The sequence below is a fragment of the Pleurodeles waltl genome, chromosome 7, assembly GCF_031143425.1.
Source record: "Pleurodeles waltl isolate 20211129_DDA chromosome 7, aPleWal1.hap1.20221129, whole genome shotgun sequence".
Taxonomy (NCBI): Eukaryota; Metazoa; Chordata; class Amphibia; order Caudata; family Salamandridae; genus Pleurodeles; species Pleurodeles waltl.
In genome coordinates this window covers 489,370,035-489,394,168 of record NC_090446.1, presented here as the reverse complement: position 1 = coordinate 489,394,168, position 24,134 = coordinate 489,370,035, and the positions used below count along the sequence as shown (strand labels likewise).

Sequence of the window (24,134 nt, the reverse complement as noted above, 5' to 3'; positions counted from 1 at the left end):
CCAGACCACGTCCTCAGGATACAGAGAACTACATAACACGTAAGTGGTCACTGTTTCACCCTATGATTACATTCTACATAATTAATATATAAACAGAGTACCACATCAGTTGTCATTTTCCTACCAGGAAGATGTCCCAGACCACCAGATCGTATTTCTACACTGGATCTTAGGTGAGTGCTTAACTCCACCCCTCTAAATAATAGTTGAAACTGATTAATCAGACCTTTAGTAACTCAGATATTTACACTACCCATAGGTGCTATCGACTTGAATTTTCCCAGTCCTGATGATGACCCACCTTTGATTTGTTTCTGCAATTGGGTCGAAACATCAACATACCTTTGAGTGTGGAATATAGAACTGTAAAGAAATCTTATGTGACTTCAGGGTTTCCTGGAATGACGGAGCCACTAGAAGTCCATAATATTCCTAAAACCACCCATTGTACATATTGTATATATCACCTTCACTTCTCTGCACATTTTTATCACTTTCACTGTTTTATTAGGAGCACCTATTCAGACAAATATAACCTTATGTCTAGAATAACATGTTTAAAGAAATACACAATGCAATACATTTCTATTGATGTTACATTGTTTGTACACTTAGAATTATTTTTGTCATTAGATCATCGCAGAAGTCTAGGTTACTTCCCCCTTGGATTGAAGATTAATCTATTTACATTTTCTACCCTGGTCAAAAGGGTTAGAGGGTACCTGCCTCATTGTTTGTTACACAACCAAAGAGGTGTCAGCTTGATAAACATTAAAACAACATATGGTTGCATTGACATTGTGAAAACAACCAGAATAAGATGAGGCAAAATATTCTATTAATAGCCAGTATTTAAAGTCCCAACTCTAAAAAGAGCCTATACAATATCCACAAGTTTATTTAACTCAAGACATATGATTTCAAGGCAACTAAAACATGCATAAAACATTTTAGGTGATTTATATGTCATACTATCAGCAACAATTAATTAGGTTTACATTTAAATCAAATAAAAGTGACATAGAAACTTTGCTCAGAGAAAAAGCTGCTGTGCCCTTTGGGCACCTTTAGCACAAGAAAAATAGAATGGAAAAATCTTCTTTTAAAGTGCTCACTCACTGCTAACCAATCTTCGCATTGCGAGCTCCAGGAGTCCCTGCATCTTCGGTAGGATATCTTAGCACAATTTAGTAGTGTGATGGGTGAGCGGGAGGGCCTCACACTTAACCCAGATGATTTTATATCCCGACAAATGGGCAAAATGGCTCAATCTTTCTCGAAAAAGGTTGTGGTGATAGAGGTAACAGAGCAGTGAATGAGGCAGCAGAGGGGAAGGGGAAAAGCACTGAACGATGGAGAAAGCAACACAGGACGAAGAGAAGCACACATGGAGTGCGCAGGGGAGAGAAAAGGTAGTGAGTGAGTAAGACAGGACGACCACCTGAGAGAGCAAGAAGCACATGAGTGACAGTAAACGTGAAATGGGGAGAAACACACAAATGTGAGTAAAACATGGAGCATGGGGGGGACATAAAAACAAGAGAGAAGCACGGGTAAGAGGAATTTGGGGGAAGTATATGTGTTCTCATGGAGTGCTTACTCAAAAGAACAAAACATGTTCCCTAAAATTGACCAGTGCAAGTATAGAAGCCAGCGAGCACAAATATAGTTCAGAGTCTGTGCTCCCGGGAGGAACAAACACAAAACAGACAAACTGGACAAACTGAGAATGAGAAAGCAATTGTGTAAGAAGCATGGAAATTAGACTGACAATAAAGACATCCAATGGTAATCCATGGGAGGGCGTTAAACCCCTGTAATTTCTAAGTAAGCCCACAATAGGTATTTTGCAACCGGACAGCTGGTGCTGTCTGGTGCGTTCAACCTAAAAAGGACAACATGCAAAACACAATTTACTTTAATTAAAAAAATTCTGCACACATTTGCATTTAGTTATTAAAAAAAGCATGCTTGTATATTTATGGTAAGTCCATGTACAACGTATACCTATTTTCAGAACTCTCATAAATTTGCCAAAAGCTGATAAAAGCTGTTCGTTTGTGCAAGTAAGCTATTTTCAATTGCCTTTTTGCATGTCTATGAAATGGCGGTATTACAAATTGTCTCCTTTCTTAGCTCAGAGCCAGATAAATACATTGAAAATTATCACAATTATACAATTGAATAAAATGCATTTCCCATAGTTTGTCTTACTTTTCCATCTCTGGCCACAGTCAGTAAAACTGAGCATTCCAATTCGCAGAAACTCAGTTTTAAAGGACTTTCTTTGTAAAATATCCGAAATAGGATTGTGTACCTGTATCAGTATAAAAGGTCCTTACTAAATTAAAGTTATTTCTACTATTGAGAGAACAGTGGTCTGTTACAAAAGATCTATACCTGACCACACTCTTCAAAACACATTTCAAAAGATGATAGGATGCTCTTACACTCCAAGTTAAACCATTCCATAATCCTTCCGTGCCAAAGTCAGGCACCAGGACCAACTGCTGTGCTTTTTTGGAGTTTAATTCTTCCCATAAAATGACTTTTAATGTACCACAAGTGGCATTTTTGTGCCCGTGCCAGCTCTTTATTAGTTCTCCTTTTCTTATCCATTGGTGATTTTGTAGGCCAAATTCCAATGGTATCTGAGCCCTAGATGCTGGGAAGACTAAGGCCCAGATTTATACTCTGTTTGCGCTGCATTATTGTCAGTTTTTTCACAGTAATTCAGCACAAACTTAACTCCATATTTATGTTTTGACGCTACACTAGTCTAACATCAAAATATTGGAGTCAGAGCCATTGTTTGGATGCGTGAACCCACCTTGCGTCAATGAGATGCAGGGTGGGCATTCCCATCAACAAAATGACTCTAAGGCCCTAGCCCCTTATTTTTCCTTCCATGCAAAAATGGTGCACGGGAGGGAGGCGGGCCTAAATAATGGCGCTAAGCCTGCTTAGCACCATTATTTAAAGCCTGGGCCAGGCAAGGCGTTAGGGATCCTGTGGACCAGTTTCCATGGTCATACACCATGAAAAAAGCCCACAGGTGCACTCCCCAAGCCCCAGGAACACCCCCACCCACTCCAGAGGGACACCACAGGATGAGGGACCCCATCCCAGGTAAGTATAGGAATGTAGAGGTAAGTGTTTTTTATTTTTTTAAATGCCTATGGTGGCCCTGAAATGGGCCCCCCTACATGGCACAGGGTGCAATGGACATGCCCAGGGGACCGTTGTCCCCCGTGCTGGCCATTGGGTTGGTGGGCATGACTTCTGTCTTTTCTCAGACAGGAGTCGTGTGGTATGGATGGTTTTGCATCAAGAAATGACGCTAGGCTGGTTAGAGTTATCTTTTTTTACTCTAACCAGCCTAATGTCATTTTTTAGAGCAAAACTCCCTTCTCCCATACCGCCACCACCAATGTCAATTTTTCTGACGCTAGCCCACCCTTTGTGCCGGATTGCGTCATTCCATTAATATGGCGCCTGGCTGGTGTCCTGTAATGGCGCATGCCGGCGCTATACAGTATAAATCTGGGCCTAAATTTTATTATGCAACTATTTCATAAAACCTTTTCATTGCACCTTAAAGCTGTGGTATTTTTCAGAACTCCTCTTCTATCAAACACTTGATTTAACAAATTTGGAAAATTGTAACTTGATGGGCATTTATAGGCCGTTACACAGTTCTATATGTACTGCTAAATGTGATTATAAACGATACCAAATTGTCGCTCTGAAATATTCTCAGTGCCTCCGGAAAAAGCAGGGGTGGGCTAATTCGGCTAAACACAACCCATAATGCTTGAATAATGCACCATCAATGATTTAAATCAGTGCTTACAGTCAGCATACCATTTCTATAAGTTCTTGTTTCCACAATGAATCAGCTTTTGAGGGCTACAAGTGGAAGAAACAGAAGATATGAAAAATCAGCAGTGACACCCGTCTGTTGCCTGAAATGTTCTTGAAAGTAAAAGGAGCAATGCTTTTCGGAGCAGTCAGCTCAGGGTGGAGATTGGTGTGGGAAGAAGAGAATAGACTCCCATCTTTCAGCAGGTGAGTATTCTGTCAGAAAAAATGAATAGGCAAATACCTCCTTGAAGGTCTGTAATACACCGCCCTAACATCATACCTATGTTTTCGGGCAGGAGAGTTGGACTTCCAGTCATAACCTTCACAGTTCCTAGTGGCTGGTCAACATATACAAGAAAAACAAAAATATGACCATCTGATTTAATGCCACTGACTGATCTGTATATTGTACAGATAGAAATCATTCTCATAATAAACACAAGGCAATTATTTTGCAGTGAGGATCAAGTGCTCAGTTTAGCTGATCATAAAGCAATGAAAGATGGCCAGAAGAAGTGAGGGGAAAACATACAGGCTCACACCATTGCTTGTAACACGAGTTGTGCTTGTTGAGGCCCCCATGGAGGTGGGTGCGTTGAGGCCTGTTGCTTTGGCAGTAGAATGGTGACCAGGTGGGTTGCTGGAGAGGCTCTTATTACTGGTGGTAGGAGGGGGTGTGGTGATACTTGGACTGTCTCTTGTAATGTTGGGAGCCTCTTTGGTAGTGCTGGTGGGATTTCCCTTAGTGGTAGTTGTGGGACTGTCCTTGGAATGGGTTATTGGACTCTCTTTGGTAAGGCTGGTAGGGTTTTTCTCAGTTGTATGGTTGTTAATGTCCTTGATGATGGGAGGGTTAGAAGTGGATGAACTGGGATTGAGTTCTTCGGCAGTGGGTTCACGACTCCTGGTGGTGGAGGTGGCAGTGTCCATTCTGGTGGTTTCAGGACTATCCTTGCTGTTAACGTTGAGACCTTCTTTGCTCTCAGTGATTCTGAGGACAGGACTGTTAGTAGTGAGATCAGAAATTGATATGGTTGATGGGCCGGGATTTGTGGCACTCACTTTGGCATTGGTGGTGGGACTCTCTTTGGCACTGGTGGTACGACTTTCCTTAGTTATATGGTCCAAACTGTCCATGATAGTGGGAAGGTTAGAGATGGTTGAGCTCGGATTGAGTTCTTCAGCAGTGGGCTTGGGACTCCTGGTTGAGGTGATGGAGGTGGCACTGTCCATTCTGTTGGTGTCAAGACTATTCTTGCTGTTAGGTTTGAGACTTTCTTTGCTCTCAGTGGTTCTGAGTACAGGACTGTCAGTGGTGAGATCAAAAATGGATGTGGTAGCTGGGCTGGGATTTGTGGCATTCTCTTTGGCATCAGTGGTGGGACTGTCCTTGGCAGCGGTGGTAGAATTTTTCTCAGTTGTACGGTCCATACCTTCCATGATGGTGGGAAGGTTAGAGGTGGATGAGCTGGGATTTACTTCTTTGGCAGTGGGTGCGTGACTCCTGGTGGTGGTGGTGGAGGTGGCACTGTCCATGCTGGGCGTGTCAGGACTGTCCTTGCTGTTAGCATCGGGACTTTCTTTGCTGTTAGTGGTACTGAGGACAGGACTGTTGGTGATGAGAATAGTACTGAATATGGAAGTGGGGCTGGGATTTGTGGTATTCTCAATGGCATCTGTGGTGGGCCTCTCCTTGGCAGGGGTGGTAGCACTATCCTCAGTTGTATGTTTGGTAGTGTCCTTGGTGGTAGAAAGGTTAGAGGCTTTTGAGCTGGAATTGACTTCTTCGGCAGTGGGTTCAGGACTCCTGGTGGTGGAGGTGGCAGTGTCCATTCTGGTGGTGTCAGGACTATCCTTGCTGTTAACGTTGAGACCTTCTTTGCTCTCAGTGATTCTGAGGGCAGGACTGTTAGTAGTGAGATCAGAAATTGATATGGTTGATGGGTCGGGATTTGTGGCACTCACTTTGGCATCGGTGGTGGGACTCTCTTTGGCACTGGTGGTAGGACTTTCCTTAGTTATATGGTCCAAACTGTCCACGATAGTGGGAAGGTTAGAGATGGTTGAGCTCGGATTGAGTTCTTCAGCAGTGGGCTTGGGATTCCTGGTTGAGGTGATGGAGGTGGCACTGTCCATTCTGTTGGTGTCAAGACTATTCTTGCTGTTCGGTTTGCGACTTTCTTTGCTCTCAGTGGTTCTGAGGACAGGACTGTCAGTGGTGAGATCAGAATTGGATGTGGTAGCTGGGCTGGGATTTGTGGTATTCTCTTTGGCATCAGTGGTGGGACTGTCCTTGGCAGCGGTGGTAGAATTTTTCTCAGTTGTACGGTCCGTACCTTCCATGATGGTGGGAAGGTTAGAGGTGGATGAGCTGGGATTTACTTCTTTGGCAGTGGGTGTGTGACTCCTGGTGGTGGTGGTGGAGGTGGCACTGTCCATGCTGGTCGTGTCAGGACTGTCCTTGCTGTTAGCATCGGGACTTTCTTTGCTGTTAGTGGTACTGAGGACAGGACTGTTGGTGATGAGACTAGTACGGAATATGGAAGTGGGGCTGGGATTTGTGGTATTCTCAATGGCATCTGTGGTGGGCCTCTCCTTGGCAGGAGTGGTAGCACTATCCTCAGTTGTATGTTTGGTAGTGTCCTTGGTGGTAGGAAGGTTAGAGGCTTTTGAACTGGAATTGACTTCTTCAGCAGTGGTGGTGTTGGTGGCACTATCCACAGTGGTGGTGGTAGAACTGCCTTTCCTGTTAGCATTGGGACTTTCTTTGATATCCATGTTTCCAAGGGCAGAACTACCATTGATGGTGAGATCAGAACTTTGTGCACTGGTTGGGCTGGGATTGTCTCTGCTTTCGGGGTCTAGGATGGCCTTGCTAGAGGAGTTAAAAGTAGCTGCAGTGGTGTGAGAATGACTGTCCTTACTGGTGGTGTTTGAGCTCGCCTCCATTAAAGGGTTGGCATTTTCATCAATCAGTGTGTGGTAATCAAAGGCATCTATTGTGTTGGTGCTGTCTCTGTGGTGAGTATTTTCTGCATCTGTGAGATCTGCCTTACGAGCTGCTAGTGACACCACCAGCATAAAGTACACTATCCTTGCGAATGCCATGCTGAGCCTGAAAGAAACAAAGTGAGATTAAGTTCATATACAGTCACGTTACCCTTAGTGCAGAACTTCAGAACTCCTCTGTCACCAACCATTAATGCCTTTAAATAATGTTACACAGTATTCTCCATATATGAACACAGTCAATGAATATTATAACTTGCCACTTGATGTTATTGTTGTGTCAGTGTCTGGACCTCTGCCAATGTTGTGCTCTGACAGGATGCTTGTTATCCGTTTTTCACTACTTTCCAGTAGTGGCGCTCAACATTTTGAACTTGTGTAGCACCAGTGCTGGGATTGCAAAGTGCCTGGTGCATTCACAACCTTTGCCACCTCTTTGACAATCTAGAGCTTGGTTATTTATGCTGTGGCAAGGCTGCTTCAAATAACATTGCCCTCTGAGGTGACAGCTACGTTTTAATGCACGTAACACCAACAAATCAATACAAACAGCATATCCACAAGTGACAGCAGCAATACTTTCAGGAGGCTAACTTGGAATGTCACCTATGTGAAAATGGTGGCAGAACACACATATTCATTCATTCATAAACCTATGCATTCATCTCAGTGACTTAAGCACCCACTCCCAGGATCTGGCTGTAACCTACGTGGCATTCATGCCTCAACTGTACATGTTCTGTGAGGGATCAAAGCTTGTAGTAGCCTGAACGTTTGGATTCGTTCTGTGGGCAATGGGATAGTGAACTTATTGCCTTCTATTTGAGAGGGAAGCTTATTTTGTTACTGTCATGCTCTCCTCGTTCTGTGAGAAAATATAGATTACACTGCTACTCCCTGATTTGTAGCTGTCCTATGATGGGAAGAGCATTTGCCAATGCTATCCTAGCTGTACCTGTCCTCTGAAGGAAGACAGGTGCATTGTTTCTGTCCAAGGTGTACCTGTTCTATGAAAATGACTGTTTCCACTGCGGGTGCTCCATATTATAAAACAAATGATATTTTGAATGCACTTGAATAACATGCCCAGCCACAGGTTTTTGTTGGAAGCAGGACAACAACTAGTTATGGGTCCCGGACCCCAAGACCCTAATTTCAATCACAGCTTCCTACTGACTTGAGTCAGTAATAAAATTGTCACAGCAGAAAGTGTGTGGGTCACTAAGTCGAAGAAAGGCCACTCAATGTACATAAATAATCTAAGCTTTTAAAGTGAAACATTCCAAAATACACATTTTTATGTAAACGTTAATTCCGCAATTATAAATAAAATGGTAATCAGTGACCCTTGCAGCAGGGCACGAGGTCTAAGATGAATTAAGAGCTGTTCTCCGCTGCCTCCACTGCACTTTTTTTTCCAGACAGGTTGCAGCGTAGATGGCCCTTGGAACATTATGGGACCCAGCCATCACTGCTTCAGCAGCACTGCCGTATTTGCACTGGTAGTGAGGCAAGAGACACATTTTTGTTGGGTGTGGGGTTCACGGTCTCATGTCCTATTCACTCCTGCTGCCCACATCCAGTCAGCTGCAAGCGTGGTTTGTCAGTGTGTGCATGGCCTGTTCCATAGCACAGGCTATCATTACCGTGACTCGCCATTTGAAGCATGCTAACAGTCTTGCCAATGGCACACTGTGAGGCCTCTTCAATGACACCCTGACCTCATAGGGTAATATTCGAACAACCAAAACATGTTAATGGAAAAGAGAATTCCAGTCAGTTGCTCAGTCCTCCTGTTAATCCTGTGGTAGTGAGGCACTAGTAACAACACTGTCAGCTCAATTATAATATAGGTCTGACAGTTTAACAAAGAGAGAATATAAATGTCGACATAAGTGACAGAAATTCACCCAAACTAGGGAACCCATAACTAGGAGACTTTACAACTAGTGATGAAAAGTACTTTTGGTTGCCTCCTAGTGTTAGCTGTGGGGCCCACTGATGAAACATGTCATACTATACAAGTGAGCGATCATCATCTTATATGAGTACATGAATATATGGGAATTGCATTGGAGATTTGACTGTTTCTTTCTGCAGCTTTGAGCTTCTTGTACATTTATATCTGTTTACGGAGAGTATACAACAACCCGCCTCACTCCCTCTTTAGTGTGTTAGCTAACTGTTGTGCACATGGGAGAGACTCATGTGATGTTCCTTCTGGAAGTACCATCTGTCCTTAAGTTATCATGTAGGCCATGGCCTCATACCAGCATAAAAAAGTGCTATGACTTTGCCAGTGCTGCTGGTCGTGTCATATCACTTTTATAACTTTAAAAAGAATGCTGTGATGTGGACTCCACTGGCCGTGTCATATCACTCCCCTCACAGTCCATGTTGTTGCTTGCCTCTACTCTCTTTCCATGTTGTTGCTTGCCCCAAACTGCAGCCCATCTTGTTGCTTGCCTCTACTCCCTTTCCATGTTGTCGCTTGCCCCAAACTGCAGCCCATCTTGTTGCTTGCCTCTACTCTATTTCCATGTTGTTGCTTGCCCCAAACTGCAGCCCATCTTGTTGCTTGCCTCGCCCGCCCTCTTTTAGTTGTCTATGTTGCTCCTTCGTCCTGCCATAACAAAAGAAAAGGGATACCCACGCACAGATAATGTTGGCTGCTTCACAGAGATCAAAACCCTCACCCCCCAACTACCAACCTACCGCCCTCCCAGCTAGCCATCAATAAAAAAAGTGCTACGACACAGCCAGCGTTAGCTGCATCATAGTGCTTTTTGTAGAATACTTTTAGGCATGCTGTGCTACTGTACAACATGGAAGAAACATTGACAAAGCCAATACCTTGTGAGCGATCCCTGTTGACTTTGCCACTGCACTTCGTTTCTATACTTTCAGTCATGCTGCACAGTAGCCACACTGCTGTACAACATGGCTAAAAAACATCAACAAAACAAGTAGCTCTTGTAGATAAACCTATTGGTTTTGCCAATATCTTCTATGTACAAGCATCCGTTTTGCTACCTTTCTGAATTTGTTTACCTTGGCAAGGTTTTTCACAAACAAATACTTGATATTGGTGAATATATGTGGGAAAGTATATCAAAACTGACTTTGAGGTCAAAAATAGTCTCTGTGGACTAGAGTTAAAATGGCACCGAATTAGGGGCCAGATGTAGCAAAGTTTTGCGAGTCGCAAATGGCCCGAATCGCTATTTGCGTCCCCACAAAATCCGAAATGGGATGCAAAAATCCCAATTCCGATCACCAAATAGTGATGTGACCCAGCACCGACTCGCAAAATTTGCGACCTGATTTTGCGACCCACAATCAGGAATTCGCAAATTGCGAGTCGCAAACCATATGCAAAAGCCAGTCACAATTTGCGACTAGTCGCAAAAAGCCAGTTTTGCACACCCAGATTACCACTGATTCAGAGCAGGTGGTAACCAGAATCAAAGTATAAAAGGAGACCCAGAAGGCATCTGGGATACTCAAAATGGCTGAACTGTACGTGATTGCATGGAGGAGGAGAGTCCAGGCTGCCCAGCAGAGGAGGAGGAGGCAGAGACAGGAGAGGATATACCGAACCAGGCAGACACTATTTCAGCAAACTGAGGAGGAGATTTATTACAAATATAGACTGAGCAGTGCTGGTATCTTAGAGATTATTGAACTGCTGAAACCTCAGCTTGAACGACAGACAATGCGCGGCAACGCCATCCTCACACATGTGCAAGTGCTATGCTCACTGCACCTCTTGGCCTCGGGTAGCTATCAGGGGGTGATTGCAGTGGCAGGTGGGGTATCCCAAAGTGCCCTCTCACGATTCTTCAGATGTTTCCCAGATGCCATACTCGCACACATGTCCAGATATATTTACCTTCCCAGGAATGAGGCAGAAATGAACAGCACCAAGTTGGACTTCTACAGATTTGCCAACTTCCCCCATGTAATAGGGTGTGTGGACGGGACACATATAAAAATTTGCCCACCTGCAAATCTGGAATATGTGTTCCGCAATAGGAAATGTACCCACTCACTAAACATCCAGGTGGTATGTGACGCCCATAATGTCATTACTGACATTGTAGCTAAATATCTAGGGAGCACACATGACTCATACATATTCAGGCACAGTGGGATACACCAACGCCTAGCACGTGGGGAGTTTGGAGAAGGATATCTATTAGGTATTGGTGACTACACTCTGAAGCCTTACATACAGGTCACTGTGTAAACCTGTGATGCCATGCTAAATTTGCCTCTTTTGTCAAACAGGTGACAGTGCATATGCCCTGAGACCATGGATACTCACCCCATACCTAACACCTGGCAATCAGAACGAGAGGCAATACAACATTGCACATCGGCGGACCAGAACTGTAGCCGAGAGGCCCTTTGGCTTGTTAAAGGCAAGATTCCGATGCTTCCACAAAAGTGGAGGAGCTCTCCAGTATGCCCCAGAAACAGCAGGCAAGATAGTTGCCGCCTGTGCCATCCTACACAACATTGCCACCAGACCTGGGCTACATCTCACCCCTGAAGACACAGACATGGAAGATGAGGAGCAAGAGCTACCACACCGACAGCCTGGGGATAGAAGCATTGCAAATGAGGGCAGACAGAGACGGAACCACATTGCAACCCAATACTTTGCCAGGTACGTGGCAACCGTGACCACACTCACTAATGTCAGACACACTTAGCCCAGTTGTGTAGTCAAACAAACAAAACCTTTTTATTGCTAAACTATAATGTTGTTAGAAATGTGCAGTATGCAACAGTCTGGTATTGGAAACAGTCAAAACAGACACATTATTTTCATATGCCTCAGTACTAGTACATGACAGTGGCTCACAGCCTCCTCCAACTGCAGCCACCATGGCTCACTCGAGGTGGGTCCCCTGAGCCCTGCCGTGCACTGCTACTCCGCAGCACACGTGCATCAGTGGCAGACACACTGCTGATTGTTGAGCCCTCCTCGCTGTCCTGCGGGGTATCCCCTGTGCCCCTTGCAGCCTCTCTGGTCTCCATGATATCAACTACATGGCTGATGCGGCCAAGTCCCCGTGCCACATCACCAGCAAAATGACCCAGTTCTATCTGCAGGCTGACAGTGCGCCTTGACAGGCAGGTTGTGTTCGTTGCCAGGCGCCCACTGGATGCTACAAGTCTGTTGAAACGGGCTGCAGTGTTGCGCTCTCTGTGCCGTGCCTGTGCCCTGTCAGCCACCAGTTCCCTGACTGTTAGAATTGGGATTTTTGGTTGGCAGTCAGGTTACCTTCTGTCCAAGCAAGAACCCTCACTCTAGTCAGGGTAAGTCACACACAATCCAAATTATCCTGTGCCCACCCTCTGGTAGCTTGGCACGAGCAGTCAGGCTTAACTTAGAAGGCAATGTGCAAAGTATTTGTGCAATAAATCATACAATAACACAATATAGCACCACAAAAATACACCACACAGTGTTTAGAAAAATATTGAATATTTATCTGGATATTTGTAGATCAACACAATAAAATATGCAATAAAAATTTGTAGAAATATCACTGAAAGGTGATATAAAGTGTCTTAAGTCTTTAAAAAGCAAACAAAGTCTCTTTCAAGCACAAAGTACCTGGTTTGGAGTGGAAAATCTCCGCAGAGGGCTGCAGAGGAGGAGATGCATGGAAAAATGGTGTGTGCGTCAGTTTCGCCCCTTCACACACGGACTTGCGTCGTTATTTTTCATGCGGGGAGACGTGCGTCGTTCTGCGGGAAGAAAAATGGTGTGTGCGTCGGTTTCGCCCCTTCACACACGGACTTGCGTTGTTATTTTTCACTTGGGGAAGACGTGCATCGTTTTTAAGCATGCGGGCCGACTCCTTCTATGGTTCGCAGGATTACCAGATGTCCCAGGGTCTGTGCGTGGAATCCTAGACTTGTCAACCGGCTGCGCGTCGTTCCGGGGAGCTGTGCGTGGAATTTTCTTCCTCACAGCAGGCATCGCGTCAATTTCCTCTCTGGAAGTCGGGCGGCATTGTCCAGGCGAGGCCGTGCTTCGAAGTTCCGGTCGCACCGTAGGCGGCACGGCGAGCGGCGTCTTTCCAGATCTGTGTGCAGTGAATTTCTCACTGCAGAACAAGCTGTGCGTCGATTGTTTCGGCGCACACAGCGTCCAGTTGAAAGAAAGAAGTCTTTTTGGTCCTGAGACTTCAGAAAACAGGAGGCAAGCTCTATCCAAGCCCTTGGAGAGCACTTTTACAGCCGCACAAGAGTTTAGCAAGGCAGCAGGCCAACAGAAAGGCAGCAGTCCTTTGTAGAAAGCAGACAGGTGAGTCCTTTGAGCAGCCAGGCAGTTCTTCTTGGCAGGACGTAGGTTCTGGTTTCTTCTCCAGCAAGTGTCTGAGGTGGTAGGGCAGAGGCCCTGTTTTATACCCAAATGTGCCTTTGAAGTGGGGGAGACTTCAAAGAGTGGCTAAGAAGTGCACCATGTCCCCTTTCAGTTCAATCCTGTCTGCCGGGGTCCCAGGAGGGGGTGCGGCAGTCCTTTGTGTGAGAGCAGGCCCTCCACCCTCCCAGCCCAGAAAGACCCATTCAAAATGCAGATGTATGCAAGTGAGGCTGAGTACCCTGTGTTTGGGGTGTATCTGAGTGAATGCACAAGGAGCTGTCAACTAGACCTAGCCAGACGTGGATTGTAAGGCACAGACAGATTTAAGTGCAAAGAAATGCTCACTTTCTAAAAGTGGCATTTCTAGAATAGTAATATTAAATCCGACTTCACCAGTCAGCAGGATTTTTGTATTACCATTCTGGCCATACTAAATATGACCTTCCTGCTCCTTTCAGATCAGCAGCTGCCACCTCAACAATGTATGAGGGCAGCCCCAATGTTAGCCTATGAAGGGAGCAGGCCTCACAGTAGTGTAAAAACGAATTTAGGTGTTTTACACTACCAGGACATATAAACTACACAGGTACATGTCCTGCCTTTTACCCACACAGCACCCTGCTCTAGAGGGTACCTAGGGCACACATTAGGGGTGATTTATATGTAGAAAAAGGGGAGTTTTAGGCTTGGCAAGTACTTTTAAATGCCAAGTCGAAGTGGCAGTGAAACTGCACACACAGGCCTTGCAATGGCAGCCCTGAGACCAGGTTAAGGAGCTACTTAAGTGGGTGGCACAAACAGTGCTGCAGGCCCACTAGTAGCAGTAAATCTACAGGCCCTGGGCACATATAGTGCACATTACTAGGGGCTTATAGGTAAATTAAATAGTCCAATTGGGTATGATCCAATGTTACCATGTTTAAAGGGAGAGAGCATATGCACTTTAGCACTGGTTAGCAGTGGTAAAGTGCGCAGAGTCTAAAAGCCAGCAAAAGTGAGGTCAGAAAAAGAGAAGGAGGAAGGCAAAAAGTCTGGGGATAACCCTGAAGAAGGGCCATTTCACTTACCAATAAGTCAATGGATTGTGTCAGGTTCCCCAGATGCATGTTCATTGTTTGGAACTCATTTTCCACATTAGCCAGCCCATGGGTCACAGTGGTGTGCAGTCTTGTTAGGTTCCAGTTAATTGACCTCAACTGTCTATTTTTCAGGCGCTGACCCTGTACTAATGATGCCTAGAGTCCCGCAAACTCAGCATCTACGACATCCTCACTGTGCACAGACTGCACTCTGCGGCGGCATCTGCGCGCTGCGCCTGCTGATGGCTGTGTGTGCCTCTCTGTAGGCATTGGCCCAGGTGCTACCACTGCTGCCTCCATATCCAGCGCAGGATCGTCCATGGACTCCGGTGGCATTTCCATGGGTGGTGTTCTCCTGCAGTGCCCTGCTGTGTCAGTGACAGCCTCCTCCTGTGGGTCTGGCCCATGTTCCTCTCCCTGAAACTTTGCGCTGATGGGGGGGCCTTGTGGGAGACCTGTGGGACATGGGGATACACTGTCCGTCTCGCACATCTGTTTTTTGCCTTATAATAAACATTTGCCTATATTTGGACTACTGTACTACATTGCCCATAATGCACTATTCTAGAGGGTTGCTAGACTGGAATGGAGCTAGTCTGGAGGTGCCTGCTGCTGTGTACTGGGATTGTGTGTATAGTGCATTTGTGGGTGTCAAAGCATATATTTTGGTACTTACTTTTTGATGTTCCAGGCGCCGAACTTTCCACATCTCCTATGCCCAGTACAGCCTCCGGCTCCAGTGTTGTCTCCACCATGGTTTCTAGTGCTGTTGGTGGTGGAACGGTGGATGGGCCTCCTCCAGTGCCCTGTATCTCCCTCATGCGCTCTGCAACCCTCTCCTTGGTCCTGGAGCAAAGGTCATACCACCTTTTCCTAATTTCATCCAGGGTGCGGTGGCTTACCTCAATGGCATTTATTTTGGCCTGGGTGTCTTGCCATATTTTTTTGGGGGGGTGTGAGGGACACTCATTGCTGCCTTGCCAAAGAGTTGGTCATGGTGCAGGCAGCACTCCTCAGTTAGTACCTCTGACTCCTTGTCAGAGAACTTGATTTTTCTCTTCCTGCCAGCACTGGGTGTCTCCTTCTCCATTGTTGCTGCAGCTCCTCTCACCTGGGTGTGGCTCTGCAGTTTGGGCTGGGTGTGCTCCTCCCTCCTCCCAGTTCTATTTGGTGACTTCCTGGTTCTGATGTCATCTGAGAAGTGGGTATTCCAACTGTTTTGTTCCATCTGCAGGCAATTTGCGAGTCAGTCGCAATTTGCGACACCGGACCACATTCTTTGCGCAAATTGCCACCTCGCTAAAAACAGAGGCCGTAAATTGCGGTGCGACACCTCTGCGACTCACAGTTTGGAAAGGCGAGTCATTCTGGCATTTGGTTTTGCGAGTCGGAAATAGCGATTCGCATGGAGTCGCTATTTCCGAGTCACAATTTTTTACCTACCTACATCTGGCCCTAGATGCTTACAAAAGCCACAAACTTTACACTGTTTTATTATCTTGTTTTTTCCAGTATGGGAACTACTGTAATAGTACTCTTGCAAACATCCAAATATTGTTCCACAGTTCTATTAGCAATGTAATGTTGATAAAGTGCTATAGGGAGGGCACAGGAAAAAAAGTGGATGTTTTTATTTCTCACAGAGACATACTGACTTACAACTAAACTGAACATTCCTGGGGTGTGCTGACCAATAGTTGTAGGTGAATACAACAAGTGGAGGAGTCTATGCAATAAAACAACCAATTCATATTGCCCCATAAATCAATCACATTTAATGAGCAACACTTGTTTTAATAGGACTATAAGGCAGGACCTATTAGTTTTGCCAGTGTTTGTTTCTTGTAGGCAATCAAAGGTTAAACCACAAGAGAGCAGAGATAGCTAATGGGCCAACATTAACATCCTTAGAAACCGTGCAAAAGACATTGCTTACAAGAACCATTCGAAGAGCAGCATCTAAACATCTCCAGAGACAAAGTAAAATGAAGGTTCTGTCACTCCTCTTCCCTAGCACACCCTGGGCCTAAAAGTTAATGTTCCTAGCAATGAACAAGTGCAGCACATGCTACAGGTGCTGCCTCACGAGAGCCACCAGTGCTACCTCCTGCCAGTTATAGCATGTGTCTGTCTTGGAGGAGTAAATGTTCTACTGACCTAGGCTAGGCATGCGAAATCTTAAACTTTTGACAAAGCTGACATGCTGTGAAAAAGATAATTGGGTGCAAAAGAAGTTACTGTTAATTCCAATAAATATTTCAAAGCACACAACAGCTTAGTTTAAGAATCAATATGTAGCTTGTGATTTAAAAGAATGATGTTGAATCCTAACCATGACCTGAAGTTGTCCTCAATCAGAGTCAATGGTGAGAAACCACCGCAAAGTACATACAATTTTGATTAGAAGAATGCATTTAAACTTTGTTGCATATGGACTATTGCTTCCACTGTGAGACGACAATGAAATGTTCCTGTTCCCAAGACAATGTACGCTGATTGTCTAATATGAAGAAGAAGATACATGTTGCAAAAGTTTACACATTATGGGGGTCATTCCGACCCTGGCGGTCCAAGACCGCCCGGGCCGGAGCCCACGGAAGCACCGCCAACAGGCTGGCGGTGCTTCAATGCCCATTCTAACGCCGCGGTCAGAAAAGGGAATCCGGCAGTTTCCCACCGGATTTTCCCTGCTTGGGCTGAATCTCCATGGCGGCTCTGCAAGCAGCGCCGCCATGGAGATTCCGACCCCCTTCCCGCCATCCTGTTCCTGGCGGTTTTTACCGCCAGGAACAGGATGGCGGGAACGTGTGTCGTGGGCCCCCTAACAGGGCCCCATAAAGATTTTCACTGTCTGCATTGCAGACAGTGAAAATCGCGACGGGTGCAACTGCACCCATCGCACCCCTGCAACTCCGCCGGCTTGTTGCAGGGCCTTTCCCGCTGGGCCGGCGGGCGCTCCTTTGGCGGGCGCCCGCCGGCCCAGCGGGAAAGCCAGAATAGCCTCCGCGGTCTTTGGACCGCGGAGCGGCCAAATGGCGGTTTCCGCTTGGCGGGCCAATGTCGGAATGAGGGCCTATGTTTTTATATTAATGCTTGTTCCTAGAGTAGGTGAGACACTTTTACTCACATTCTTGCTGAGGCTCTTGCTAAGAACATTAGCTCAGACTCTCTGCAGGGTATTCTCATTGCCCTCCTTCACTTTCCTGCCTGAATCTTTTCTGCTATGAGAACCTACTGAGTTTCTTGAACATCTCTGTATGGAAGTTCTGCTTTGACCAAAATGTGATTCTGAAGCTTCATGCTTTAACATCTCTATTTGGAGCTCTTTATCGGTTGTAACTGACACCTTTTCCTCGTTCTTCCTATATCCATTCCAGGATTTAGATTTGGAACTTTTCTTAATGGAGCGTGCTTAATGCTTTCACTCTGTATTCATTGATTATCATGATTAATTACTTATTGATTGATGATAGTCTATGCTGAGGTCAATAAATATTGATCAAACTAAAACAATTTGTAAATAAAGCTTTTGAACTCGCACCAACTCTTATTATTGACTCAAAATAATAGTTGAAATTGTGATGACTGTTTGATTGATGTGCAGCTCCTGGATAATCTCAACCTACATCCAAGGTCTGTGGGCTTATAACTCACCTATGATTTCTACCCTGATGCGCTGGTAAATCAATACCCAGAAACCAATATTTAACTGATACCTCTGCTTCATCAAAGTTAGTAGTGACAGGACGGTTTATGTAATGAGTAGGAGGAGCTGTAATTAATTTCCCCAAAATAGGTAGATGCCATATCTCATTGCTTCAAAGCGAGAGTTTGGAGATTGAGGGATTGCAGTTTTTAAGGCATTTGCAGAATTAGAGGTGTGAGTATTAATAGGGTTATGCAATACAATTGATATTGGTTATTGTGGTTTTATTCAAGTATTGGTACATGTGTGTTAAATGGGTTGTTGATGTTTATGTGCTTATTGTCAGAGAAATTGAAGAGATTATTGGACTAAGAAGTAGTCTAAGATTCTGGGATAGAGATAAATTAGAGTTGATTTATGGATTTATTGTCTCCTAAAAATATGTGGTGCAAGTCGTGAGGTACCATCACCTGGACAATTGAGATAGGGACTGTAATGATTTGTTGTGATTGTACTAAAGTTGATTAATGCTGGTGAAACCTGATGTGCAAAGGTGGCACTGCATTGATTAGAGTGATTTCCCGATGGATGAGATTTAATTTGCGTGCGCTAAATTCTTTTGAATGAGGGAAGTCTGAAGGTGTAAAATCCAGAATATTCCTGTTGTTGAATTAATCTTTCTATTTTTCTTTAGGGAAGCAGGCAAAGACTGTTATTTTATGTTGCATACAGTAGTACAATTGTAGCATTGTGTGTCTGCAAATAAATTGTAAATGACTTAACCTATCATACAATCTGTTTTACCAAATCATGTGCCTGCTCGGGTTAAGACTGTCCCGGCAATGATGCCTCTATGTATTACTGCTTCTATTGTGACTTTACCAGGACCTGTTGCTAGATTAATAACAGCACAGTGAGTAGAGGTTTGCATGGCAAATGTTCCATTTAATATTGTCCCCAATGAGGTAGCGCAAGGAGCTGTGGGAGGAACATCTGTGACCAGGTATATCCCAACTTCACAGAATTCACAGATTGTTGCACTAACACCACCCCCAAACCATTCAACACTAAGGAAAAGGAGAAAGATTGTGTTGGAAATGGCCTCTCTGAAGGGTCACCCCAATTATTTTTGCCTTCCTCATCTTCTTTTTCTGACCTCATGTTTTCTGGCTTTATGACTCTGGACACTTTACCACTGTTAACCAGTGCTAATGTTCATGTGCTCTCTCCCTAAAAACATGGTAACATTGGCTCATATCCAATTGGAATATCTAATTTACGTGTAAGTCCCTAGTAAAGTGCACTACATGTTCCCAGGACCTGTAGATTAAATGCTACTAGTGGGCCTGCAGCACTGATTGTGCCACCCACATAAGTAGCCCCTTCACCATGTCTCAGGCCAGTCATTGCAATGCCTGTATGTGCAGTTTTACTGCCACATCCACTTGCATTTAAAAGTACTTGCCAAACCTTAAACTCCCATTTTTCAAGATATAAGTCACCCCTAAGGTGGGCCCTAAGTAAGCCATAGAGCAGGTTGCTATGTAGGTAAAAGGCAGGGCATGTATGCATGTGTTTTATATGTCCTGGTAGTGAAAAACACCCAAATCTGTTTTCCACTACTGTGAGGCCTGCTCCTTTCATAGACTAGCATTAGGACTTCCCTCATATACTTTTTGAGTGGTAGATTCTGATCTGAAACGGGTAACCAGGTCATATTAAGTATGGCAAGAATGGTAATAGAAAATCCTGCTTATTGGTGAGGTTGGATTTTATATTACTATTTTAGAAAGTGAGCATTTGTCTGCACTCAAAACCATCTATGCCTTACAGCCTGTCTCCAATCCACGTCTTGTCTGTGCTGGTTGACAGATCCCTTGTGCATTCCACCCAGACAATCACAAACACAGGACACTCAGGCCCTCATTACAACCCTGGCAGTCGGTGCTAAAGCGGCGGTAATACCGCCAACAGGCCGGCGGAAGAAAAAATGGAATCACGACCATGGCGGAAACTGCCAGCACAAACAGCCACTTTAACACTCCGACCGCCATGGCGGCAGCAACAAACAATGCGGCGGTATCCGCCAACAGACAGGCGGAAGACAATGTAGCGCCCACCCCATTACAAGGCACCATTCCGCCTGCTTTTCCGGGGCGGTACCAACGCCATCAAAAGCACGGCGGAAACAGTCCTAGGAACGGAAACCACTCACCTCACGACACCCAACGAGGAACCAGGACGCCATGGAGCCCGAGTTACAGGTCCTGCCTATGCTGGTCTACCCCCTCATCTACCAGGAACATCAAAGACGGCGGCGATGACCACGGTGACTACTGCACCTAGCACACAGGGGAGGGGGGGAGGAAAAAGAGAGTGACACAAACATGCAACACACAACACTCCCACCCCCACCCTCACCCACAACACCATACACACAAACACATCCAAATACATCACAGATACACCCCGTCACCCCCTGGAAGAATGCAAGGACCAAATGAAATGATTTTAACAAGTGTAATAATCGAAAATTCAGATAGGCCAAGATAACTTTAAATGATCAGTATATACAAATATTTACAGCAACTAACAAGTCCGTATACTGTTCCATTAAATATCCGTAGACCAGTGGTCCCAAAAAGACACATGCCTCAAAATGGAGAGAAAACTGCAGGGGCATTAGGTCGAAAAAAGCACAGGCACCTCAGGGGAAGGGGAGGGGGGGCACCTCAGCCAGATGATGGGACGACGCCACTGCTCCTCGAGGGGGCTCCATGTCCACTGCTTGGTCCTGGGGAGTGCAAGGCCACAGTCTCTCAAGTGGGTGGTTTGCCCACTGCTTGGTCCTGGGGCGTACAAAGCCACAGTCTCTCAAGTGGGTGGTTTGCCCACTGCTTGGTCCTGGGGAGTACAAAGCCACAGTCTCTCAAGTCTCCCAAGTGGGTGGGTTGCCCACTGCTTGCTTATGGGGAGTACAAAGCCACAGTCTCTCAAGTCTCTCAAGTGGGTGGTTTGCCCACGGCTTGCTCCTGGGGAGTACAAAGCCACAGTCTCTCAAGTGGATGGTTTGCCCACTGCCTGCTCCTGGGGAGTGCACAGTCTCTCTAGCGGATGCTGTTCTCCACCGGTTCTGGAGGGGTCTTTGTGCCCAGAGTGCTTCATCCTGCTAAGGATAGGGGTAGTGGATGCTGTTCTCCACTGGGTCTGGAGGGAGCTTTGTGACCAGAGTGCTTCATCCTGCCAAGGACTGGGGTAGTGGATGCTGTTCTCCACTGGTTCTGGAGGGGGCTTTGTGCCAAGAGTGCTTCATCCTGCCAAGGACTGGGTTAGGGGATGCTGTTCTCCACTGGTTCTGGAGGGGTCTTTGTGCCCAGAGTGCTTCATCCTGCCAAGGATAGAGGTAGTGGATGCTGTTCTCCACTGGTTCTGGAGGGGGCTTTGTGCCCAGAGTGCTTCATCCTGCCAAGGACTGGGGTAGTGGATGCTGTTCTCCACTGGTTCTGGAGGGGGCTTTGTGCCCAGAGTGCTTCATCCTGCCAAGGACTGGGGTAGTGGATGCTGTTCTCCACTGGTTCTGGAGAGGGCCTTGTGCCCAGAGTGCTCCATCCTGCCAAGGACTGGGGTAGTGGATGCTGTTCTCCACTGGTTCTGGAGGGAGAATGGTGCCCAGAGAGCTTCATCCTGCCAAGGACTGGGGTAGTGGATGCTGTTCTCCACTGGTTCTGGAGCGGGCATGGTGCCCAGAGTGCTTCATCTTGCCAAGGACTGGGGAAGTGGATGCTGTTCTCCACTGGTTCTGGAGGGGGCTTTGTGCCCAGAGTGCTTCATCCTTCCAAGGATAGGGGTAGTGGATGCTATTCTCCACTGGTTCTGGAGGGGGCATGGTGCCCAGTAATGCTGCACCTGGGGTGTGACAGTTCCCATTTCCTCACCTGGGTGTCTGAGCCACAAGATTTTTAGGAAACAGGTAGCATGATACTCCATGGAGGCAGAGCCACACTCCACCCTGGAGCGACTTAGCCTGCAAACTGCTGGTATTGCAAGTGCTGGTTGTGGTGCCTCAAGTAGTGTGTGCAGGGTCCCGGACGTCTCCAGCAGCCTCGGACGGCTGCCCAGTGGGGATGCTGCTGATGTCCGCTGTAGTGGCACTGGCTGGGCACATCGCGGGGCAGGTGGCGGTGGCTGCGGCGGTGTCTGCGGTGGAGATGCTGCAGGTGGTTAGGTGTCTGCACTTGTGGAGGGAGACACCAGGCCGTCTCCTGCAGTCTCGGAAGGGTGTCCACTGGGGATGCTGCTGGTGACTGTTGTAGAGGCAGCAGACATGCAGGTGGCGGTGCAGGTGGCGGCTGTTGCAGCGGTGGCCACTGCCGTACCGGTTGCTGGTCTGTCTTGCAGAAGGGGTGACACCAGTCCCTCACCCAGAGGCTCCGTGCCCTGAGCTGGCTTCCCTTTGCCCATGGGTCCCTTCCCCACCTTGGAAGTCACTGCTGGGACCTTGGCACTTTCCTTTTTGGTTCTGGAAGAGGCCCTGCTGGGTGGTTGGTGCAGCTTTTCTCTTCGGCATGCTGGCCCCTTGTTTACCTTGGCAGGTGGTGGAATAGGGTGGTCCTTGGCCTCACTAGGTAGCACACCGGCAGCCCTGATGGGTTCCGCCTTCGATGTTCCCGGACTTGCAGGGACCAAATTGGACAAGGATTCGGTGGCTGAGGTGCTAGACTGGGATCTTGGCATCCTGGCCCTAGGGGAAGGACGGGGGGGGAGGTGTAGGGAAGAGGTCAATGGAAGATATGGAAAAGTTTTTTAGACACACTGGAACGGGAAGATGGGAGTGGGGATTGGGAGTGGAGGAAGAGGTAGTGGCTGTAGGAGGTGTATGTCTGCTGAGTTCGGGTGAAGGTGCATGGGCTGGAGGCTGTTGTGAGGTGGATGGCTGTTGAGTGGGTGTGTGCTGGCGTTTGTGTACTTTGGGAGGAGGGCTCACAGACACACTGGGAGAGGACACAGGGGACGTGTGTGTGCATGGTAGTGGGGGTTGTGATTTCACGTGAGCGGTGTGTGGTGATGGGCATGCTGGTAATGGAGGTAGTGGCTGAGGATGTAGTGCATGCAGGTGTGAGTGGAGACGAGACTGGGAGGGAGCTGGACGACATGGAGGAGGGGGACACAGTGGAGGCAGTGGATGTTGGAGTGTCTGCATGGGTATGGTGCTTGTGTGAGTGGCTGTGGGATGTGTGGTGCCTATGTTTGCCTGAACCACTTTTGTGTGTTGATGTGTGTGCATACTGGTCTGATGGTGTGCTTGGGATAGGCTAAGGTAGAGGGGATTGGGTCAGGTAGTGGAGGTTGGAGGGGGGAAGGGAGAATGGGGAGGCTGGACACAGGGACAATGGCTGCCATCAGTGCTGAGGCCAGAGCCTGAAATACCTCTCTGTTGGGTGGCCAAGCCAGAGTGAATGCCTTCCAGGTATGCATTTGTTTGTTGCAAATGCCTCTCAACACCCTGGATGGCATTCTAAATGGGTGAGTGCCCAATAGTGAGGGATCTCAGGAGGTCAATAGCCTCCTCACTGAGGGCAGCAGGGCTGACTGGTGCAGGGCCTGAGGTGCCTGGGGCGAAGGAGATGCCCACCCTCCTGGGTGAGCGGGCACGGGAAACACGCTGAGGGGCTGCTGGGAGGGCGGTGCTGGTAGGGGGGGTGGCTGCTGTACCTGTTGTTGCGGTGGGCACAGAGGTGCCCGCCACCGCAAGGGAGCTCCCATCAGAGGAGGAGTCGCTGGTGTCCCCTCCTTTCCCCGTCGTGGAGCTCCCCTCGCCCTCCGTCCCACTGGTGCCTTCAGACTCTATACATTCACCCTCCTGGACCATGTGGGTTGCAGCTCCCTCCTGCTCAGGTGCCACTGCTCCTCCGCCAGATGATGCTAATGCACACAAGGACAGGGTGACAAAACAAAAAGGGGGGGGGAGACAGAGGAGACACATGGTCAATGCCAGCAACACCACTACCGTTGGCGGACACAACACACAGGGAGCAGCCTTATGCACTAGGCCATGCACTAACAGTTCTTAGGAAAATCACCTGCACATGGGGGACTATACCTAATCCCATTTGCTGCACACCTGGAACCCACAGGAGCCTGACTAGGTGTA

At 47.0% G+C, this 24,134-nt stretch overlaps 1 protein-coding gene across 1 annotated transcript in view; it reads right to left on the bottom strand.

Moving 5' to 3' along the window:
* The window catches only part of LOC138246899 (mucin-2-like), a 62,274-nt gene that overhangs the window by 4,603 nt on the left and 33,537 nt on the right, over positions 1-24,134 (bottom strand). The window contains exons 3-4 of the mRNA XM_069201644.1: positions 4,397-6,979; positions 2,215-2,317 (exon numbers count right to left, since the gene is read on the bottom strand). Coding sequence (XP_069057745.1) covers positions 2,215-2,317; positions 4,397-6,979 — 2,686 coding nt within the window. The remainder of the gene's footprint in view (positions 1-2,214; positions 2,318-4,396; positions 6,980-24,134) is intronic.